General features: G+C 35.2%; 2 protein-coding genes, 1 long non-coding RNA gene and 2 pseudogenes across 3 annotated transcripts; all 5 read right to left on the reverse strand.

Moving 5' to 3' along the window:
* Nucleotides 1–406: 406 nt before the first annotated feature.
* Nucleotides 407–3,778, reverse strand: LOC127103893 (ribonuclease H2 subunit A; the record flags this gene model as incomplete). The annotated part of the gene is made up of 5 exons (XM_051041132.1): nucleotides 407–521; nucleotides 3,103–3,223; nucleotides 3,321–3,408; nucleotides 3,490–3,627; nucleotides 3,758–3,778. Coding segments are annotated over 5 exons (483 nt in total), but the record flags the coding sequence as incomplete, so codon positions are not given.
* Nucleotides 3,779–3,780: 2 nt separating this feature from the next.
* LOC127106346 (probable fructokinase-6, chloroplastic) lies at nucleotides 3,781–5,388 on the reverse strand (annotated as a pseudogene).
* Nucleotides 5,389–11,077: 5,689 nt separating this feature from the next.
* LOC127106347 (uncharacterized) lies at nucleotides 11,078–12,192 on the reverse strand. The gene is made up of 3 exons (XR_007795340.1): nucleotides 11,961–12,192; nucleotides 11,295–11,791; nucleotides 11,078–11,207 (listed from the first exon to the last, which is right to left on the reverse strand). It is a non-coding gene; the product is annotated as an uncharacterized LOC127106347 (long non-coding RNA).
* A 22-nt stretch (nucleotides 12,193–12,214) lies between these two features.
* On the reverse strand, nucleotides 12,215–12,888 carry LOC127103894 (ribonuclease H2 subunit A). Its single transcript, XM_051041133.1, has 4 exons — nucleotides 12,874–12,888; nucleotides 12,606–12,743; nucleotides 12,437–12,524; nucleotides 12,215–12,339 (listed from the first exon to the last, which is right to left on the reverse strand). Exons 1-4 carry the CDS (start codon nucleotides 12,886–12,888, stop codon nucleotides 12,215–12,217), a joined length of 366 nt encoding a protein of 121 aa, XP_050897090.1.
* Nucleotides 12,889–12,896: 8 nt separating this feature from the next.
* Nucleotides 12,897–14,504, reverse strand: LOC127106345 (probable fructokinase-6, chloroplastic; annotated as a pseudogene).
* Between the last annotated feature and the right edge of the window lie 8,023 nt (nucleotides 14,505–22,527).

Genomic DNA, 22,527 nt, shown 5'->3' on the forward strand with positions numbered 1-22,527 from the left:
TCGGAAAGTCTTAGATTCAATTAAGGTATCATTCCCTAGTTCGGAATATCTTAATTCTATCATATAAGATGTTGTTTCGACCTGATACAGAGAATCTCACTTCTACTGTTTGAGATGCTGCTTCATCAATATGAAGAGTCTCATTTCAGATCTTTTTAGAGATACTGCTCTAATATCCTCGGAGATTTTTAGATTCAATTAAGGTATCTTTCCCTTGCTGGAACATCTTAATTCAATCATATAAGTTGTTGCTACGACTCGATACAGAGAATCTCACTTTTACTGTTGAGATGCTGCTTCATCGATATGAAGAGTCTCATGACAGATTTTCTTTATACTACTTTAGCATCCTGGAAAAGTCTTGAGATTTAGCTGGGGATGTCACTCCATTACTAACATATCTCGACTATGACGTCCAAGATAATGTTCTAACGACTCCTAGAAAGTCTTGAGTGTTCCATTTTACTGTGGGATAATGTCTTTTGCCATTTCTCACCGCATTTTCTTCCTGCATTTTCTTCCTTTCATTTCCTAGGACAAAATCTGGGTCTTCTTGTATTTAATTATCTCCCACCGTGAATGCGTAAAGGCTACTGTCATTATCAGTTACCGGTTTGAGGTCACTACAACAAACAAGACCTTAGACAGCGCTTTTTTTAGCCTTAGACAGCGCTTTAAAGCGCTGTCTAAACCTCCGCTACTAAAGGTTTAGACAGTGCTTTTTTTAAATCTTAAAAGCGTTGTCTAAGCCCCCCCCTTAGACAGCGCTTTGGCCAAAAGCGCTTTATAAGACCCTCTAATTTTAAATTTTTTAGGTATACCTTAGACAGCGCTTTTGAAAAGCACTGTCTAAGCCCCACCCCCTTAGACAGCGCTTTGGCCAAAAGCGCTTTCTAAGACCCTCCTATTTTAATTTTTTTAGGTATACCTTAGACAACGCTTTTCAAAAAGCGCTGTCTAAGCCCCCCCCCCCTTAGACAGCGCTTTTGCCTAAAGCGCTTTCTAATCCCCCCCTTAGACAGCGCTTTTTACAAAAGCGCTGTCTAAGGTATACGAAAATTTTTGAAGCTTTTGTTTTAAACCACATTTTTTCCAGGTTTATAAACCAGAATTTCTACCTGTTTTCAACCAGATTTTGACAGACAATTATCACATTTTATATATGCCATTTTGGCCTTTTTTCTACCAATTTTTGACGGTATCCGGTCTACTTAAGATTAAACCTAAGTTGACGGTCGTGGGTGCTAAGAATCCGAATGACACGTCCAAACCATTGGGGCGCATCAATTTGTCATACAAAAACCTAATATAAAAACATCATTAACATAAAGTAAACATCATTCACAATCAAAATAACATCTTCATTGTATATATCTTAATGTCAATTATAATTTATAATCAAAATAACATCTTTAAAATGACCATCATCTATTAAAAAAATTTAAAAATTTAATCTCTTCATCTTCAATGGATTGAAAATCTTCATCAATATCATCATTCATAATCTGCAAAATAAAAGTAATATAATTGAAATAATATTATTATTTGAAGACTATAAAATAATTAGAATGTAAAGCATAAAACAATTCAACCTTACATGATTATTATTTGGAGCATATATTGATGATTCTCTCTTTCATGACCAATACTTGTAGCAAAATGTAGAAAGATCTTCAATACTACATAGCCATCACAGGAGCAACATATCTCATATTTCTTACTTAGTTCTTTTGAGCTTTCTAATAGAATAATATACTAGAGTTGAAGTTGAATATGTCTTCCAATACAACAGGCATAACGGTTACCAAATACATACTAAAACATTCATCCATATAAGAGTAACACATTGCATCAAAAGGAATTTAGCTAGTTGAAAAGCAAATTATCATTCCCTACAGACTAGTGACCAACCATCAAGTAAATAGTGAATTGGATTATACGATCATATACCTTAAGTTGCTTCCTTATGACATAAGCATTCTCCTCCTCAGCATCATTGTTGTACCGTAATTTCTTTGTGAAGAAATGAAAAGTTGCAGTGTTGCTCTTGGGGACATGCACTGCCATGTACTCAAAATTAAACTCTTCCGACTAACACAATAAAAATACACATAATTAGAATAGAATAGTAAACCCAAGAACATGTGATCAATAAATAGAATCTAAAAAATGCACTACCATGTACTTAGTACCAAAGACCTCTTATGGGTATCAACCACGCTGAGGGAAGTGATAGTAGCATGACACTTACACAATAAAACTAGAGCAGTCCCAAATTTATTTATTCCTATAAGACCAAGGGCAAGCATTCAGCCGTTATTGACATTAAAAATCAAAATTTAATTATACACAATATTTGAAACACATTATTTTAAAAACAAATAAGCCATCATGACTCTAACGAACTCCTCATAGTTGATCTGACCATCACCGTCAACATCAACTTCGCGAATCATCTCGTCAACCTCTTCATATTTCAGCTTTTAGCTGAGATTTGTCATAACATGACAGAGCTCAGCTGCAGTGATGAAACCATTTTGATCCTTGTCGAACACACAGATTAGTATCATGTCATAAGAAATACCAAAAGCTTCTCATCTTGGCATTCTATATAATGAAAACCTCTAACCACCCAAATTTAAAACCAATTTAACACTCATTTTATGTTTCATCCCCTGCATTCAAAACGAAAATATCATGGAAAGAATAGGGAAAGTAGTACCAATTAGCAAGGTAGAGCAAAATTTAAAATAGAAGAAGAAAAATTTATTAAATAAGAAACTAGAGTAGAAATAACCATTTTTTGTTAGGAATAACATTACCGAATGGAAAAAAATAACTTACTAGTAATGAAAGGTTCAAAAATTCTTTGAGGTTTGAGAAATTTTGAAGAAACAAAGTCTTTAATAGTTAGGGTTTAAGACCTGCGAAAAAGAAAGGGTTAGATTCATACAGAGAGAACAAATAAAGTTGAAGGAGAGTTTTTACAAGTTGAAGGAAGCTCGTCCGGGGAAGGAGAGCTCGTAATAGAAGGAAGCATGTTTATGAAGCGAGCTATACACAGATTTCAGTAAAGATTAAGAAAGCATTTAGCATGCTTACCATAAAACTTCAGCACCACTTTTAAAATAAGTGTTGCAAGTTCCCCAACTAAACCGAACCAATATTGGAAAACCGAAGATAGAATGTTTGTGATTTTCTAGCCAAGACTTGGTTGCGGGATCTACATTAACAAAGAAACAAAACCATATTTATTATAATTACAATGTAAATCAATATAATACTCAATATCATATGCGATGTACTCATGACACTCTCACCTGCAGGATATCCAGAACCAAAGTTCATGTGTATATTATCAGCAGTCTCATCGAGCACCCAATCTCTTACAGCTCGGTCCCTCGTAACCTGAAAGGTTGGATTAAAGATTTTAAGTAAACAATAAAACATTATAGTATACTGATGTAGTTTTAGAAGAGAGTTAAATACCTTTGCAGCTATACTTGCACCACTGACAACAGGATAAAGACTATCAGCTTTCTTAGCAACCACAAATTTGATAGATGGGAAATTTTTAGACATTTTTGCCTCATATTTCCCTGGATCTCCGACCGTATCAATATAAACCTGAAAAGCACAAATCATACATTACATTACATCTCTAAAAATTCAATTATCTGCTTAACATTACTACCCAAGTACTTTAACAATAAAAGTTACAAAAGCCTCAATTTTCTCTTTCAGTAGCCGATTTTACCTCGGTTAAAAGCATATGCCAAATTATTAAAACACTTGGGCCTTATTTACTGCATTAACTAAATAAGTTCCTAAAATTCACCAAAGAAAAATAAATATGGGGATGTGAAATTACAATACAGGTTCAAGCAGGGCATTCAGAACAGTTTCTTTTGTGGGCAATGCAGGTATTGCACCTCTCTCAGTCACAGTCAATGCACCACAAGCATTGGCAAACTTGAGAGAATCTCTCAGTTGTTCCTCTTTCTGCAAGTTTAAACCACATGATGTTTAGAAAGTTATGTACAAAGAAGAAAAAAATAATGTATATTGAATAAAAATAACCAGGAAGATATCATAGAAATAGTAAGCTAAAATTTTAAGACAGTAAAATGCAATGAAAACTTTTTAAATTGAACACTTCTTTGAGACAGAAAAACAATGCTCACGTGAAGTAATGAAAGATCTGTAGCTAATTGTGATAATATTCCGGCCACAAACGCGTCACCAGCTCCGGTTGTGTCAACTGCATCCACCTTCATTCCCTTCACTCTACCACTAAACTCCTGCAAAGAAATAGATAGGACAGATGTTATTAACGGTGGATATGGGCAAGCTTAAAATCCTTCATAGCAATATGGCAGATGGAAAAGGTTTAAAATCATGGTTGTCGTCTTGTCGATAATACACTATAACTAGAAGCATAAGTGTTATTAGAATTTCAAACTAATAATTTTTCACTGCATGATTTTTTTTGTTAGTAATTAATTTCTTAAACATAGATGTCAAACAATGCAGATTGATTAATAACAAAGATAATTAATTACTTTTGCTTAATTGAGGCCGGAAGGAGTAGGGTTTTTGGAAGGCATACCTTGGTGTAATATCTGCAGCCTTCTGAACCTTCAGTAACAAGCAGTAGCTTGAGGTTTGGATGGAAAAGTTTTCGTACAACGGCGTCATCGTATGGATTTTCACCATTTGTAAGAAATGAAATCTCTTCTTCACTTATCTGAAAATACAATTATCAGATTGGTTTTGTTAGAGAAGGTATTGACATAACCCTGTAATTCGTATTCTAAACAATGGAACGGAACAAGAAAATGGAAACTAAAGAATAAAAGAACCTTGATGATATCTGCAGTCTCCCATATACTCAGAATCCCTTCTCTAGCACTATCTGCAGAAGGCCATAAAGGAAGCCGCAGGTTAGGGTCATAAGACAGAAATACGCCGGCATCTTTTGCTGCCTTTGCAGCAGCTATATGTGCCGATTTGCATGGTTCTGTTATAAGACTGATCGACCCGTAATGAAAGATCTTGGCCTGCCAGAAATAAATAACAGAAGAATTTTACAACAATAATATATGAATTAGGTAGAGTTAAAGTGGAAAACGTTGGAAGAACATAGACTCGACCAATGTTTTGAAGTTTTAATTTTCACCTTTCTGATTAAGTCCAAGTCTAGTTCATCTTCTTAGAGCAGCATATCAGCACTGGGATTACGATAAAACATGAACTCTCGCTCTTCGTCACTCCTCAGTGTAACAAATGCTAAGGCAGTACGTGCACCAGGGTCAAAACGCATCCCTTGGTTGTTTACATTATTTTCCTTGAGTATATCAGCAAGCATATATCCAAATTCATCCTCACCAACCTATTTATGTTGAAAATGAGTTTGGAAGAGAACTTTAAGATTTCTGATTCATGAAACTAAAATACAGTAATGGCAAACAACAAAAATTACTTACTTAGGGGCACCGTCGAAGATTGGTTGTAACCAAAACCAAATATTTACTTACGATTAAATAACACAAAATATCATTGGTGCCAATTTAATTGATTATAAAATAATCAGAAAAAAAAGAGAATGAAGTTGATTGAGAAAGTATCGGCGAAACTCAAAGTAGCTAGGGTTTTCGTGTAGGAGAGAGGACAATATAAACAGCCATAGACCATAGGACCAAGAACGGGACCTCTTCCGGCTTCGTCGATTCCCATTATGCAAGGCTCCGATGCCCATTCTGGAACCATAGCTTCGGATCCCATTTTCGCACATATAATGGGGTTTAGGGGAAGAATCTTTCACACAGGATAAACAAGCTCTGATTGAGGGTTGGAAGAAGGGGGAGTGGATTTGGGAGAAAGAGAAGCAAGCTCTGATTGAGGGTTTGGGAGAAGAATGTAGGATTTTTAGGATTTGGGAGGGAATAACTTTTTTTTCGTGACATGGAGGGAATAAAGACTTTAGACAGCGCTTTTGGTTTTAGTTTTTTTTTTTAATTTAAAGACTTTAGACAGCGCTTTATCAAAAGCGCTGACTAAGGTCTATATTTAAAAGCGCTTTCTAAAAGCGCTGTCCAAGGGGGGGTCTTAGACAGCGCTTTTCGAAAGCGCTGTCTAAGACCCCCCCTTAGACAGCGCTTTCATTATTTTTTTGGAACATTTTCCGTGTTTTATTTTAATTTTAACCTTAGACAGCGCTTTCTTTTAAAAGCGCTGTCTAAGATGCGCTGTTAAAAGTCATTTTTGGCGTAGTGGGTAATTAAATAGGGGCAGCTGTCATACCCCAATTTTGTCCGGCCATTTGTGGTTTACCCATGAGATCTCTTTGTTTCAAAGGACCATTTGCATAAGTGTGTTCATAACTAAAATGTGGTTTGAATCTTTTTACATTACTAATCTAAAACCTATTTTCTTATTAGTAAGTATTAAGAGCCATGTTATTATTTCTATGATCACTATTTATTAGTCCATTTACACACCCGAAATATTTATGCCAAGTTCTAAGTCTTTCATAGGTTCCTAAATTAAATTTGCATTTTTTGGGTTAGAATTGTGTTGTTTTTAAATTAAAGCACTATATTTAGATTTATGTGTTGAAGTTAGAATTGTGTTGTTGTTAAATTAAAGCACCATATTTAGGATTGTGTTGTTTTTAAATTAAATCACTATATTTGTTTTCTTTGTACCTAAGTTAGAATTGGGTTGTTTTTTTAAATTAAATCACTATATTTGGTTTCTTTGTACCTAAGTTGAAAGTGTGTTGTTTTTAAAAGTTGAAATTGCATTGACATGCCTCATTTTAAATTTTTGGTCATAGTTAGATTTTGATTAAATGATAACATGCTAGAAACAATTTTTGGTTGGATGTTCATGGTGGCCCAAGTAGGTTGCCAATTTGAAATAAGATGACAAAATTCAAAATACTCTAATTGATTAGCATAAATAAATATTGAGTTAAGTTTTGAAAGCTTAAAAGGTAATTACATAGTTAAAATTTAATTCAATAAGTTACAAATAATTCAAACACACATTTGTCTTAAAAACAACCCTAAGTAATTACAGTGAAAAATTGCTACAGATGGAAACAAGTCTCAAAGACCAAAACCAGGTAAACGGGATGAAATCTCTTTAGACTTGGGGCGCGCCTCCAAACTTGCTTTCTTACAGCCCACTTTTCCATTCCATCAAAGTCATTTCAAACCTATAACCTGCAAAGAGAAAGAAACAGCTTAATTAAAAAGCACTTTTCATAAGCGCTTAAGGAACTGAAAAATGACTAAAAAATTACTCAGTTTAAAACTTTATCCATAAGGTTAACTTGAACATCCAAAAAGCATGTCAAAATTAGTCTAAAACAAGAACAAATCAACAGATATCAAATCCCACATAATCTAGGATGGGACAAATTGAAAAAAGGAAGTTTCTTCAAGGCTTTAAAATTGGTCATTTAAGCAATTGATCAGGGAAAGGTTAACGAAAAACAGACATGAGATAATAGAGCAATTGTTCACACATCAAGAATACACAGAAAGATATTATTTCTCAAAAACCCCTAAAAACTAAACAGAGAGAAGATTTCTGAAAATCCCAGAGATTAACCCAAAACATTTTTTCATTAAGAACATCAAACACATCGTATTCAAAACAACAGCAAAATCGTAAAAAGGAAAGGAGAAAACTAACGTTATTCTGCAAAAGTACTCCCTCATCACCAAACAGAAAGCTAATTTTTTTAAACCTCTCAAACTCAGCATCAGAGTTTGAGTAAGGCAGAGCTATAAATTGGACCCCAAAGCGCTTAACAAAGAAGAAGAAGGAGAAAAGTTCAGAAAGGTGATAAAGATACATACCTCGCCTTGCCGAAATCTTAACGTCGGACTAGCTCCGATTTGGTATTTAAAATTCTCCTTTACGTGTTCTGATATTGTCGTCATATTTGTCTTGCCTTATAGAACGTGACCCTCATCATTATTGCGTGAAGCCGTTGTTGTATTTGGTTTGGTTTTGATTTGAAGATTTGGAGTCTTTTTTCTTGGTTTTCTGATTTTGGATCTTGTTTGTTGTTGTTCTCGGTTTTGGAATTTTCTCTGCTAGATTTAAGTTTGTGGTTTTCCTTTGTGTTTGGGTAAGGTATGATTTTGGTTTGAGTTCCGGATACTCATGGCGGCATCACCGTGACAGTTTGTGAGGGCCACCGTTAAACTCGTGTTGTCCGTCATGACCGGTCTTTGCTTTCCCTAGCCTTGGATGTCCTAGTTTCTGTTGTTCATAGGTCGAGAGGGTGAGGGTGAACTGAACGAAGAAGAGAGAAACGTTAGGATTTTAAAGTAGGAAAGGAGAGACGTATTCGAACGGCTGTTTATTAAGTTCAAATCCATTTTTCTTCCTTTCTTTAAAAAACTAGTTTTAAAAGCATTAATGGAGGAAATTTCCCACTGCCCAAAGTCAGGTTCCGTTTTCAATACACTCTTATGCAATTAATGACCATTATTCCTTGGTAAACTCGCCATGTGACCGTAAAAGTGGGGAAAGTTTGTTTTTCCTCTTTTATTTCCCTGCAGTTTTTTTGTTGGAGTGTTTCAATTCAGACTGGTTTATTTTTCGGTTGGACCGAATCCACTTGGGCCCCTCGTTTTGGCCCACCGTTTACCTACTGTTGTGCGCCCTAGTGGGCTTAAGGGACTTTCAGGGCCCATTTGTTTTTCTGGTAGTTCCTTTATTTTTATTTTTTCTGTTAGCCTAGATTTAATTTAAACTTATTTGGTTTAAAGCATGATTTTTATTTGTTTTACTAAAACCTTAATTCTATCATATAAGATGCTGTTTCGACTTGATACAGAGAATCTCACTTTTTACTGTTTGAGACGCTGCTTTATCAATATGAAGAGTCTCATTTCACATTTCTTTTTGAGATACTGCTCTAATATCCTCGGAGAGTCTTAGATTCAATTAAAGGTATTTTTTCCTTGCTGGAATATCTTAATTTTATCATATAAGATGCTATTTCGACCCGATACAGAGAATCTCACCTTTTACTGTTTGAGACACTGCTTCATCAATATGAAGAGTCTCATTTCAGATTTCTTTTAAGGATACTGCTCTAAGTATCCTCGGAAAGTCTTAGATTCAATTAAGGTATCATTCCCTAGTTCGGAATATCTTAATTCTATCATATAAGATGTTGTTTCGACCCGATACAGAGAATCTCACTTCTACTGTTTGAGATGCTGCTTCATCAATATGAAGAGTCTCATTTAAGATCTTTTTAGAGATACTGCTCTAATATCCTCGGAGATTTTTAGATTCAATTAAGGTATCTTTCCCTTGCTGGAACATCTTAATTCAATCATATAAGTTGTTGCTACGACTCGATACAGAGAATCTCACTTTTACTGTTGAGATGCTGCTTCATCGATATGAAGAGTCTCATGACAGATTTTCTTTATACTACTTTAGCATCCTGGAAAAGTCTTGAGATTTAGCTGGGGATGTCACTCCATTACTAACATATCTCGACTATGACGTCCAAGATAATGTTCTAACGACTCCTAGAAAGTCTTGAGTGTTCCATTTTACTGTGGGATAATGTCTTTTGCCATTTCTCACCGCATTTTCTTCCTTTCATTTCCTAGGACAAAATCTAGGTCTTCTTGTATTTAATTATCTCCCACCGTGAATGCGTAAAGGCTACTGTCATTATCAGTTAACGGTTTGAGGTCACTACAACAAACAAGACCTTAGACAGCGCTTTTTTTAGCCTTAGACAGCGCTTTAAAGCGCTGTCTAAACCTCCGCTGCTAAAGGTTTAGACAACGCTTTTTTTAAATCTTAAAAGCGCTGTCTAAGCCCCCCCCTTAGACAGCGCTTTGGCCAAAAGCGCTTTATAAGACCCTCTTATTTTAAATTTTTTAGGTATACCTTAGACAGCGCTTTTGAAAAGCACTGTCTAAGCCCCACCCCCTTAGACAGCGCTTTGGCCAAAAGCGCTTTCTAAGACCCTCCTATTTTAATTTTTTTAGGTATACCTTAGACAACGCTTTTCAAAAAGCGCTGTCTAAGCCCCCCCCCTTAGACAGCGCTTTTGCCTAAAGCGCTTTCTAATCCCCCCCTTAGACAGCGCTTTTTACAAAAGCGCTGTCTAAGGTATACGAAAATTTTTGAAGCTTTTGTTTTAAACCACATTTTTTCCAGGTTTATAAACCAAAATTTCTACCTGTTTTCAACCAGATTTTGACAGACAATTATCACATTTTATATATGCCATTTTGGCCTTTTTTCTACCAATTTTTGACGGTATCCGGTCTACTTAAGATTAAACCTAAGTTGACGGTCGTGGGTGCTAAGAATCCGAATGACACGTCCAAACCATTGGGGCGCATCAATTTGTCATACAAAAACCTAATATAAAAACATCATTAACATAAAGTAAACATCATTCACAATCAAAATAACATCTTCATTGTATATATCTTAATGTCAATTATAATTTATAATCAAAATAACATCTTTAAAATGACCATCATCTATTAAAAAAATTTAAAAATTTAATCTCTTCATCTTCAATGGATTGAAAATCTTCATCAATATCATCATTCATAATCTGCAAAATAAAAGTAATATAATTGAAATAATATTATTATTTGAAGACTATAAAATAATTAGAATGTAAAGCATAAAACAATTCAACCTTACATGATTATTATTTGGAGCATATATTGATGATTCTCTCTTTCATGACCAATACTTGTAGCAAAATGTAGAAAGATCTTCAATACTACATAGCCATCACAGGAGCAACATATCTCATATTTCTTACTTAGTTCTTTTGAGCTTTCTAATAGAATAATATACTAGAGTTGAAGTTGAATATGTCTTCCAATACAACAGGCATAACGGTTACCAAATACATACTAAAACATTCATCCATATAAGAGTAACACATTGCATCAAAAGGAATTTAGCTAGTTGAAAAGCAAATTATCATTCCCTACAGACTAGTGACCAACCATCAAGTAAATAGTGAATTGGATTATACGATCATATACCTTAAGTTGCTTCCTTATGACATAAGCATTCTCCTCCTCAGCATCATTGTTGTACCGTAATTTCTTTGTGAAGAAATGAAAAGTTGCAGTGTTGCTCTTGGGGACATGCACTGCCATGTACTCAAAATTAAACTCTTCCGACTAACACAATAAAAATACACATAATTAGAATAGAATAGTAAACCCAAGAACATGTGATCAATAAATAGAATCTAAAAAATGCACTACCATGTACTTAGTACCAAAGACCTCTTATGGGTATCAACCACGCTGAGGGAAGTGATAGTAGCATGACACTTACACAATAAAACTAGAGCAGTCCCAAATTTATTTATTCCTATAAGACCAAGGGCAAGCATTCAGCCGTTATTGACATTAAAAATCAAAATTTAATTATACACAATATTTGAAACACATTATTTTAAAAACAAATAAGCCATCATGACTCTAACGAACTCCTCATAGTTGATCTGACCATCACCGTCAACATCAACTTCGCGAATCATCTCGTCAACCTCTTCATATTTCAGCTTTTAGCTGAGATTTGTCATAACATGACAGAGCTCAGCTGCAGTGATGAAACCATTTTGATCCTTGTCGAACACACAGATTAGTATCATGTCATAAGAAATACCAAAAGCTTCTCATCTTGGCATTCTATATAATGAAAACCTCTAACCACCCAAATTTAAAACCAATTTAACACTCATTTTATGTTTCATCCCCTGCATTCAAAACGAAAATATCATGGAAAGAATAGGGAAAGTAGTACCAATTAGCAAGGTAGAGCAAAATTTAAAATAGAAGAAGAAAAATTTATTAAATAAGAAACTAGAGTAGAAATAACCATTTTTTGTTAGGAATAACATTACCGAATGGAAAAAAATAACTTACTAGTAATGAAAGGTTCAAAAATTCTTTGAGGTTTGAGAAATTTTGAACAAACAAAGTCTTTAATAGTTAGGGTTTAAGACCTGCGAAAAAGAAAGGGTTAGATTCATACAGAGAGAACAAATAAAGTTGAAGGAGAGTTTTTACAAGTTGAAGGAAGCTCGTCCGGGGAAGGAGAGCTCGTAATAGAAGGAAGCATGTTTATGAAGCGAGCTATACACAGATTTCAGTAAAGATTAAGAAAGCATTTAGCATGCTTACCATAAAACTTCAGCACCACTTTTAAAATAAGTTTTGCAAGTTCCCCAACTAAACCGAACCAATGTTGGAAAACCGAAGATAGAATGTTTGTGATTTTCTAGCCAAGACTTGGTTGCGGGATCTACATTAACAAAGAAACAAAACCATATTTATTATAATTACAATGTAAATCAATATAATACTCAATATCATATGCGATGTACTCATGACACTCTCACCTGCAGTATATCCAGAACCAAAGTTCCTGTGTATATTATCAGCAGTCTCATCGAGCATCCAATCTCTTACAGCTCGGTCCCTCGTAACCTGAAAGGTTGGATTAAAGATTTTAAGTAAACAATAAAACATTATAGTATACTGATGTAGTTTTAGAAGAGAGTTAAATACCTTTGCAGCTATACTTGCACCACTGACAACAGGATAAAGACTATCAGCTTTCTTAGCAACCACAAATTTGATAGATGGGAAATTTTTAGACATTTTTGCCTCATATTTCCCTGGATCTCCGACCGTATCAATATAAACCTGAAAAGCACAAATCATACATTACATTACATCTCTAATAATTCAATTATCTGCTTAACATTACTACCCAAGTACTTTAACAATAAAAGTTACAAAAGCCTCAATTTTCTCTTTCAGTAGCCGATTTTACCTCGGTTAAAAGCATATGCCAAATTATTAAAACACTTGGGCCTTATTTACTGCATTAACTAAATAAGTTCCTAAAATTCACCAAAGAAAAATAAATATGGGGATGTGAAATTACAATACAGGTTCAAGCAGGGCATTCAGAACAGTTTCTTTTGTGGGCAATGCAGGTATTGCACCTCTCTCAGTCACAGTCAATGCACCACAAGCATTGGCAAACTTGAGAGAATCTCTCAGTTGTTCCTCTTTCTGCAAGTTTAAACCACATGATGTTTAGAAAGTTATGTACAAAGAAGAAAAAAATAATGTATATTGAATAAAAATAACCAGGAAGATATCATAGAAATAGTAAGCTAAAATTTTAAGACAGTAAAATGCAATGAAAACTTTTTAAATTGAACACTTCTTTGAGACAGAAAAACAATGCTCACGTGAAGTAATGAAAGATCTGTAGCTAATTGTGATAATATTCCGGCCACAAACGCGTCACCAGCTCCGGTTGTGTCAACTGCATCCACCTTCATTCCCTTCACTCTACCACTAAACTCCTGCAAAGAAATAGATAGGACAGATGTTATTAACAGTGGATATGGGCAAGCTTAAAATCCTTCATAGCAATATGGCAGATGGAAAAGGTTTAAAATCATGGTTGTCGTCTTGTCGATAATACACTATAACTAGAAGCATAAGTGTTATTAGAATTTCAAACTAATAATTTTTCACTGCATGATTTTTTTTGTTAGTAATTAATTTCTTAAACATAGATGTCAAACAATGCAGATTGATTAATAACAAAGATAATTAATTACTTTTGCTTAATTGAGGCCGGAAGGAGTAGGGTTTTTGGAAGGCATACCTTGGTGTAATATCTGCAGCCTTCTGAACCTTCAGTAACAAGCAGTAGCTTGAGGTTTGGATGGAAAAGTTTTCGTACAACGGCGTCATCGTATGGATTTTCACCATTTGTAAGAAATGAAATCTCTTCTTCACTTATCTGAAAATACAATTATCAGATTGGTTTTGTTAGAAAAGGTATTGACATAACCCTGTAATTCGTATTCTAAACAATGGAACGGAACAAGAAAATGGAAACTAAAGAATAAAAGAACCTTGATGATATCTGCAGTCTCCCATATACTCAGAATCCCTTCTCTAGCACTATCTGCAGAAGGCCATAAAGGAAGCCGCAGGTTAGGGTCATAAGACAGAAATACGCCGGCATCTTTTGCTGCCTTTGCAGCAGCTATATGTGCCGATTTGCATGGTTCTGTTATAAGACTGATCGACCCGTAATGAAAGATCTTGGCCTGCCAGAAATAAATAACAGAAGAATTTTACAACAATAATATATGAATTAGGTAGAGTTAAAGTGGAAAACGTTGGAAGAACATAGACTCGACCAATGTTTTGAAGTTTTAATTTTCACCTTTCTGATTAAGTCCAAGTCTAGTTCATCTTCTTAGAGCAGCATATCAGCACTGGGATTACGATAAAACATGAACTCTCGCTCTTCGTCACTCCTCAGTGTAACAAATGCTAAGGCAGTACGTGCACCAGGGTCAAAACGCATCCCTTGGTTGTTTACATTATTTTCCTTGAGTATATCAGCAAGCATATATCCAAATTCATCCTCACCAACCTATTTATGTTGAAAATGAGTTTGGAAGAGAACTTTAAGATTTCTGATTCATGAAACTAAAATACAGTAATGCCAAACAACAAAAATTACTTACTTAGGGGCACCGTCGAAGATTGGTTGTAACCAAAACCAAATATTTACTTACGATTAAATAACACAAAATATCATTGGTGCCAATTTAATTGATTATAAAATAATCAGAAAAAAAAGAGAATGAAGTTGATTGAGAAAGTACCGGCGAAACTCAAAGTAGCTAGGGTTTTCGTGTAGGAGAGAGGACAGTATAAACAGCCATAGACCATAGGACCAAGAACGGGACCTCTTCCGGCTTCGTCGATTCCCATTATGCAAGGCTCCGATGCCCATTCTGGAACCATAGCTTCGGATCCCATTTTCGCACATATAATGGGGTTTAGGGGAAGAATCTTTCACACAGGATAAACAAGCTCTGATTGAGGGTTGGAAGAAGGGGGAGTGGATTTGGGAGAAAGAGAAGCAAGCTCTGATTGAGGGTTTGGGAGAAGAATGTAGGATTTTTAGGATTTGGGAGGGAATAACTTTTTTTTCGTGACATGGAGGGAATAAAGACTTTAGACAGCGCTTTTGGTTTTAATTTTTTTTTTAATTTAAAGACTTTAGACAGCGCTTTATCAAAAGCGCTGACTAAGGTCTATATTTAAAAGCGCTTTCTAAAAGCGCTGTCCAAGGGGGGGGGGGGTCTTAGACAGCGCTTTTAGAAAGCGCTGTCTAAGACCCCCCCTTAGACAGCGCTTTCATTATTTTTTTGGAACATTTTCCGTGTTTTATTTTAATTTTAACCTTAGACAGCGCTTTCTTTTAAAAGCGCTGTCTAAGATGCGCTGTTAAAAGTCATTTTTGGCGTAGTGGGTAATTAAATAGGGGCAGCTGTCATACCCCAATTTTGTCCGGCCATTTGTGGTTTACCCATGAGATCTCTTTGTTTCAAAGGACCATTTGCATAAGTGTGTTCATAACTAAAATGTGGTTTGAATCTTTTTACATTACTAATCTAAAACCTATTTTCTTATTAGTAAGTATTAAGAGCCATGTTATTATTTCTATGATCACTATTTATTAGTCCATTTACACACCCGAAATATTTATGCCAAGTTCTAAGTCTTTCATAGGTTCCTAAATTAAATTTGCATTTTTTGAGTTAGAATTGTGTTGTTTTTAAATTAAAGCACTATATTTAGATTTATGTGTTGAAGTTAGAATTGTGTTGTTGTGAAATTAAAGCACCATATTTAGGATTGTGTTGTTTTTAAATTAAATCACTATATTTGTTTTCTTTGTACCTAAGTTAGAATTGGGTTGTTTTTTTAAATTAAATCACTATATTTGGTTTCTTTGTACCTAAGTTGAAAGTGTGTTGTTTTTAAAAGTTGAAATTGCATTGACATGCCTCATTTTAAATTTTTGGTCATAGTTAGATTTTGATTAAATGATAACATGCTAGAAACAATTTTTGGTTGGATGTTCATGGTGGCCCAAGTAGGTTGCCAATTTGAAATAAGATGACAAAATTCAAAATACTCTAATTGATTAGCATAAATAAATATTGAGTTAAGTTTTGAAAGCTTAAAAGGTAATTACATAGTTAAAATTTAATTCAATAAGTTACAAATAATTCAAACACACATTTGTCTTAAAAACAACCCTAAGTAATTACAGTGAAAAATTGCTACAGATGGAAACAAGTCTCAAAGACCAAAACCAGGTAAACGGGATGAAATCTCTTTAGACTTGGGGCGCGCCTCCAAACTTGCTTTCTTACAGCCCACTTTTCCATTCCATTAAAGTCATTTCAAACCTATAACCTGCAAAGAGAAAGAAACAGCTTAATTAAAAAGCACTTTTCAGAAGCGCTTAAGGAACTGAAAAATGACTAAAAAATTACTCAGTTTAAAACTTTATCCATAAGGTTAACTTGAACATCCAAAAAGCATGTCAAAATTAGTCTAAAACAAGAACAAATCAACAGATATCAAATCCCACATAATCTAGGATGGGACAAATTGAAAAAAGGAAGTTTCTTCAAGGCTTTAAAATTGGTCATTTAAGCAATTGATCAGGGAAAGGTTAACGAAAAACAGACATGAGATAATAGAGCAATTGTTCACACATCAAGAATACACAGAAAGATATTATTTCTCAAAAACCCCTAAAAACTAAACAGAGGGAAGATTTCTGAAAATCCCAGAGATTAACCCAAAACATTTTTTCATTAAGAACATCAAACACATCGTATTCAAAACAACAGCAAAATCGTAAAAAGGAAAGGAGAAAACTAACGTTATTCTGCAAAAGTACTCCCTCATCACCAACCAGAAAGCTAATTTTTTTAAACCTCTCAAACTCAGCATCAGAGTTTGAGTAAGGCAAAGCTATAAATTGGACCCCAAAGCGCTTAACAAAGAAGAAGAAGGAGAAAAGTTCAGAAAGGTGATAAAGATACATACCTCGCCTTGCCGAAATCTTAACGTCGGACTAGCTCCGATTTGGTATTTAAAATTCTCCTTTACGTGTTCTGATATTGTCGTCATATTTGTCTTGCCTTATAGAACGTGACCCTCATCATTATTGCGTGAAGTCGTTGTTGTATTTGGTTTGGTTTTGATTTGAAGATTTGGAGTCTTTTTTCTTGGTTTTCTGATTTTGGATCTTGTTTGTTGTTGTTCTCGGTTTTGGAATTTTCTCTGCTAGATTTAAGTTTGTGGTTTTCCTTTGTGTTTGGGTAAGGTATGATTTTGGTTTGAGTTCCGGATACTCATGGCGGCATCACCGTGACAGTTCGTGAGGGCCACCGTTAAACTCGTGTTGTCCGTCATGACCGGTCTTTGCTTTCCCTAGCCTTGGATGTCCTAGTTTCTGTTGTTCATAGGTCGAGAGGGTGAGGGTGAACTGAACGAAGAAGAGGGAAACGTTAGGATTTTAAAGTAGGAAAGGAGAGACGTATTCGAACGGCTGTTTATTAAGTTCAAATCCATTTTTCTTCCTTTCTTTAAAAAACTAGTTTTAAAAGCATTAATGGAGGAAATTTCCCACTGCCCAAAGTCAGGTTCCGTTTTCAATACACTCTTATGCAATTAATGACCATTATTCCTTGGTAAACTCGCCATGTGACCGTAAAAGTGGGGAAAGTTTGTTTTTCCTCTTTTATTTTCCTTGCAGTTTTTTTGTTGGAGTGTTTCAATTCAGACTGGTTTATTTTTCGGTTGGACCGAATCCACTTGGGCCCCTCGTTTTGGCCCACCGTTTACCTACTGTTGTGCGCCCTAGTGGGCTTAAGGGACTTTCAGGGCCCATTTGTTTTTCTGGTAGTTCCTTTATTTTTATTTTTTCTGTTAGCCTAGATTTAATTTAAACTTATTTGGTTTAAAGCATGATTTTTATTTGTTTTACTAAAACCTTAATTCTATCATATAAGATGCTGTTTCGACTTGATACAGAGAATCTCACTTTTTACTGTTTGAGACGCTGCTTTATCAATATGAAGAGTCTCATTTCACATTTCTTTTTGAGATACTGCTCTAATATCCTCGGAGAGTCTTAGATTCAATTAAAGGTATTTTTTCCTTGCTGGAATATCTTAATTTTATCATATAAGATGCTATTTCGACCCGATACAGAGAATCTCACCTTTTACTGTTTGAGACACTGCTTCATCAATATGAAGAGTCTCATTTCAGATTTCTTTTAAGGATACTGCTCTAAGTATCCTCGGAAAGTCTTAGATTCAATTAAGGTATCATTCCCTAGTTCGGAATATCTTAATTCTATCATATAAGATGTTGTTTCGACCCGATACAAAGAATCTCACTTCTACTGTTTGAGATGCTGCTTCATTAATATGAAGAGTCTCATTTCAGATCTTTTTAGAGATACTGCTCTAATATCCTCGGAGATTTTTAGATTCAATTAAGGTATCTTTCCCTTGCTGGAACATCTTAATTCAATCATATAAGTTGTTGCTACGACTCGATACAGAGAATCTCACTTTTACTGTTGAGATGCTGCTTCATCGATATGAAGAGTCTCATGACAGATTTTCTTTATACTACTTTAGCATCCTGGAAAAGTCTTGAGATTTAGCTGGGGATGTCACTCCATTACTAACATATCTCGACTATGACGTCCAAGATAATGTTCTAACGACTCCTAGAAAGTCTTGAGTGTTCCATTTTACTGTGGGATAATGTCTTTTGCCATTTCTCACCGCATTTTCTTCCTGCATTTTCTTCCTTTCATTTCCTAGGACAAAATCTGGGTCTTCTTGTATTTAATTATCTCCCACCGTGAATGCGTAAAGGCTACTGTCATTATCAGTTACCGGAAACAACAGATGGCAGCATAAGTAGTCCCCTACAAAAAGAACACGTCCAAATGCAAATAACACAGAACTGTCAAAAGGCGATTGAGCAACAAATAGTAAACAATGGCATAAAGTTAAATGACATAGCTAATATTACCTGAATTCGTGCATGGCTGTTAAGGTAAAAATCAAATTCCCTAGGGTGACAAATGCCGGTGTCTACCACGGTTCCTTTGACAATTTAGAACAACAAAATCAGCAAAAAGTGATAAATTCAAATGATAATATATACCAGCTGCATTGAGAAATATATTGAAAAAACCTGGCATAATTTTTCCACTTCTATCGGTCTCTTTGGGGTTGACAGGAAAGAGACGGGTGTGATGTCTCTTTTGGACCACTACAAAAGTAACTTTAAGTAGATACCCATCCTCTATTGAGACACAAGCCTGTATCTCCGACCATATTTTTTCTTTGCCAACCTTCAAGTTCGGACTTCTCCAATTATCACATGTAATCGGAATATGTTGTCGAACAAGGAAACCAATGTCGTAGAGGGATACTTTCAAATATCCAGCATCATCATCTAAACAAATATCAATTGATACTTTCGAGCATCCCTTGCCCCTTGCACAAATGATTGACTTCATAATAGCCATTTTACCTGTAAAAAAGAAAACAATTAAAATCAGATGACAAATGTAAAAACAATTAAAATCATAAAAGTCATTTTACCTGTAATAAAGAAAACAATTAAAATCATTTGACCTGTACATTTTTCACTAAGTTCTCTTTCTTTTCTTGGTTGGAATATGTTCTACATGTCTCTTAACAACACGGACGGTTGGATTGATCCAAATACCCTCATTATGATCATTTCTAATATATGAAACATTTGATATATTATTCTCATCTTGATCATTTCTGGTAAACGATTCAATCTCAACATCAATATCATCACCTTGATCTCCAGTGTTTTCATCAATTACTTTGTTGGAAAAAAGAACTATAGACCATTTCGTACTTTTCGGATCATTGACATAGAACACTTGTCTAGCTTGAGAGGCTAGAATAAAAGACTCATCTTTGTATCCCACCCTATTAAGATCCACTTGCAAAAATCCTGACTTATCCATTCGAATGCCGTTATTATTTTCAACCCACTTGCAACCAAATATAGGAATCTGAAACTTCTCATAATCAAACACCCAAATGCGCTCGATAACACCAAAATACGACAGATTTGCAAATTTGGGGTTTAAGTCCTTCACACTTGATATGTGCATTGCTTCAGCTACCACGGTGACACCACTATTCTGCATAGTACTTTTATCATCTTGTTCTTTGGTATAAAATGTGTATCCATTAATCGCGTATGCGCTATAAGAAAAAACATGGAAACTTGGACCATATGCTAAGCATCTCAACCTTTCTGTTATTGAAGCGGGATCTGAATAATACTTTGAATAAATATGATCCTTAAACCAAGGTATAAAACATCGATTGTGCTCTTGTACTATCCAATTTTCATTTCTATTGGGATTTAAACCTCGGAGAACATCCTTGTGAATTTCAACATACGGCTCAACCTCATTCTCATTGTGCAGAACATACAAATGCACTTGATCCCGTTCGACCCTTGATACTGCCACGATTTTATTTCCAATTAGATTTTTTCCTTCTTTCTTTTCGACAAGCTGAGACTTGGGGAGTCCGATTGACTGAACATTAGACAAATATTCAGTACAAAACTCAATCGCTTCTTCAAAATGTATCTTTCAACCATACAACCTTCTGGTCGACTTCGGTTCTTCACGTACCCTTTTAATATTTTCATATAACGTTCAACAGGGTACATCCATCTCATATAAGCTGGTCCACACAATTGTGTCTCTTTCACAAGATGAACAACTAGATGTACCATTATGTCAAAAAATGATGGAGGAAAAAACATTTCAAGCTCACACAAAGTAATAACGATTTCTTTTTGCAACATTGGTAAGATCGCAGGATTGATCACCTTACTGCAAATTGACTTGAAGAAAGAACACAACTTAGTTATAGAGCTTCTTACTTTTTCTGGAAGAATAGAACGTATACCTATTGGGAGAAAATGTTCCATTATAACATGGCAATCATGGGTCTTTAAACTCTTTAACTTGAGGTCTTTCATAGACACAAGTCTTCTAATATCTGAAGAGTACCCTTCTGGAACTTTAACTTCACTTAGAAACTTACACAATGTTTTTTTCTCCTTTCTAGATAGAGTATAAGCAGCAGGCGGTAGATATGTTCGTTTTCCTTTCTTCAAGGGTCCTAATTCAGTTCTTATTCCCATCGCTATCAAGTCCTTTCTTGCCTTAAGGCCATCCTTAGACTTTCCTTGTATATTGAGTAACGTGCCAATAACACTTTCAAATACATTTTTTTCAATATGCATAACATCAAGAAAATGTCTCACATACAAGGACTTCCAATACGGCAATTCAAAAAAAACTGACCTCTTCTTCCACCCACTTTTGACAAGTGTGTGGGCAAAAGGCTTGCCAAACTGAGTATCCAAATCTTTCACCTTTTCAAAAATTTGATCACCCGTCAATATAGGTGGAGCTCTGCCTTGTTCTGTCTCTCCATTGAACCCCTTTCTCCATCCACGGTAGTGATGATTTGAATTTAAGAATCTCCGATGACCGAGAAAGACATTCTTCTGACCAAACTCCAAGCGCTTCCAATATGTTTTATCTTCACAAATAGGACACGCACATTGACCTTTTATGCTATACCCTGATAGATTTCCGTATGCAGGAAAATCATTAATTGTGCCAAACAACATCGCCCTCAAGTTGAAACTTTCTTTCCTATATCCATCATAAACCTCCACACCGGTCTCCCACAAAATCTTTAAATCTTCGATTAAGGGCTTCAAGTACACGTCTATGTCATTCCCTGGTTGTTTAGGTCCAGAAAGCAACATAGACAACATCATGTACTTACGCTTCAAACATAGCCATGGAGGTAGGTTATAAATCATAATAATCACAGGCCATGTACTGTGTGAGATACTCTGGATACCGTGTGGGTTCATTCCATCAGTAGATAATGCCAAGCGAAGGTTTCTTGATTCTTCTCCAAATTCAGGATAATCATTATCAATTTTCAACCACTGTGGTGAATCTGCCGGATGTCCATACTTTCCATCTATAATTCTTTCATCTGCATGCCAGGTCAAGTGTCTTGAATCGGTTTCACTACGAAACATGCGTCTAAATCTCGGAATAACAGGAAAATACCACAAGACCTTTGCTGGAGACAACTTGTTCTTATATCGCGAGACACCGCATTTAGGACACTCATTTAACGATGCATACTCATTTCGAAACAAAACGCAATCGTTTGGACATGCATGTATCTTATCATAGCTCATGCCAATAGAGCACAACATCTTTTTGGTCTCATATGTTCGATTGGGAAGAACATTATCCTCAGGAAGCATATCTTTCAAAAGGGCTAATAACTCTGTGAAACTTTTATCCGACCACCCATTGCCCGCCTTTAAGTTGTACAACTTTAATACCGCAGACAATCTTGTGAATTTAGTGCAACCATCATACAAAGGTTTCTCTGCATCACTTACCAACCTCTCAAACATTTCGGGACAATCCTTAAGATCTCCTTCAAGTGCT

The sequence above is a fragment of the Lathyrus oleraceus genome, chromosome 7 (genome assembly GCF_024323335.1).
Source record: "Lathyrus oleraceus cultivar Zhongwan6 chromosome 7, CAAS_Psat_ZW6_1.0, whole genome shotgun sequence".
NCBI classification, from domain to species: domain Eukaryota; kingdom Viridiplantae; phylum Streptophyta; class Magnoliopsida; order Fabales; family Fabaceae; genus Lathyrus; species Lathyrus oleraceus.

Coding starts and splice junctions, on each gene's coding strand:
- LOC127103894 (XM_051041133.1), bottom strand. Junction 12,525..12,605: donor GTGCAAGTATAGCTGCAAAG/GTATTTAACTCT, acceptor CCAACCTTTCAG/GTTACGAGGGACCGAGCTGT. Junction 12,340..12,436: donor TGGTTCTGGATATACTGCAG/GTGAGAGTGTCA, acceptor TTGTTAATGTAG/ATCCCGCAACCAAGTCTTGG.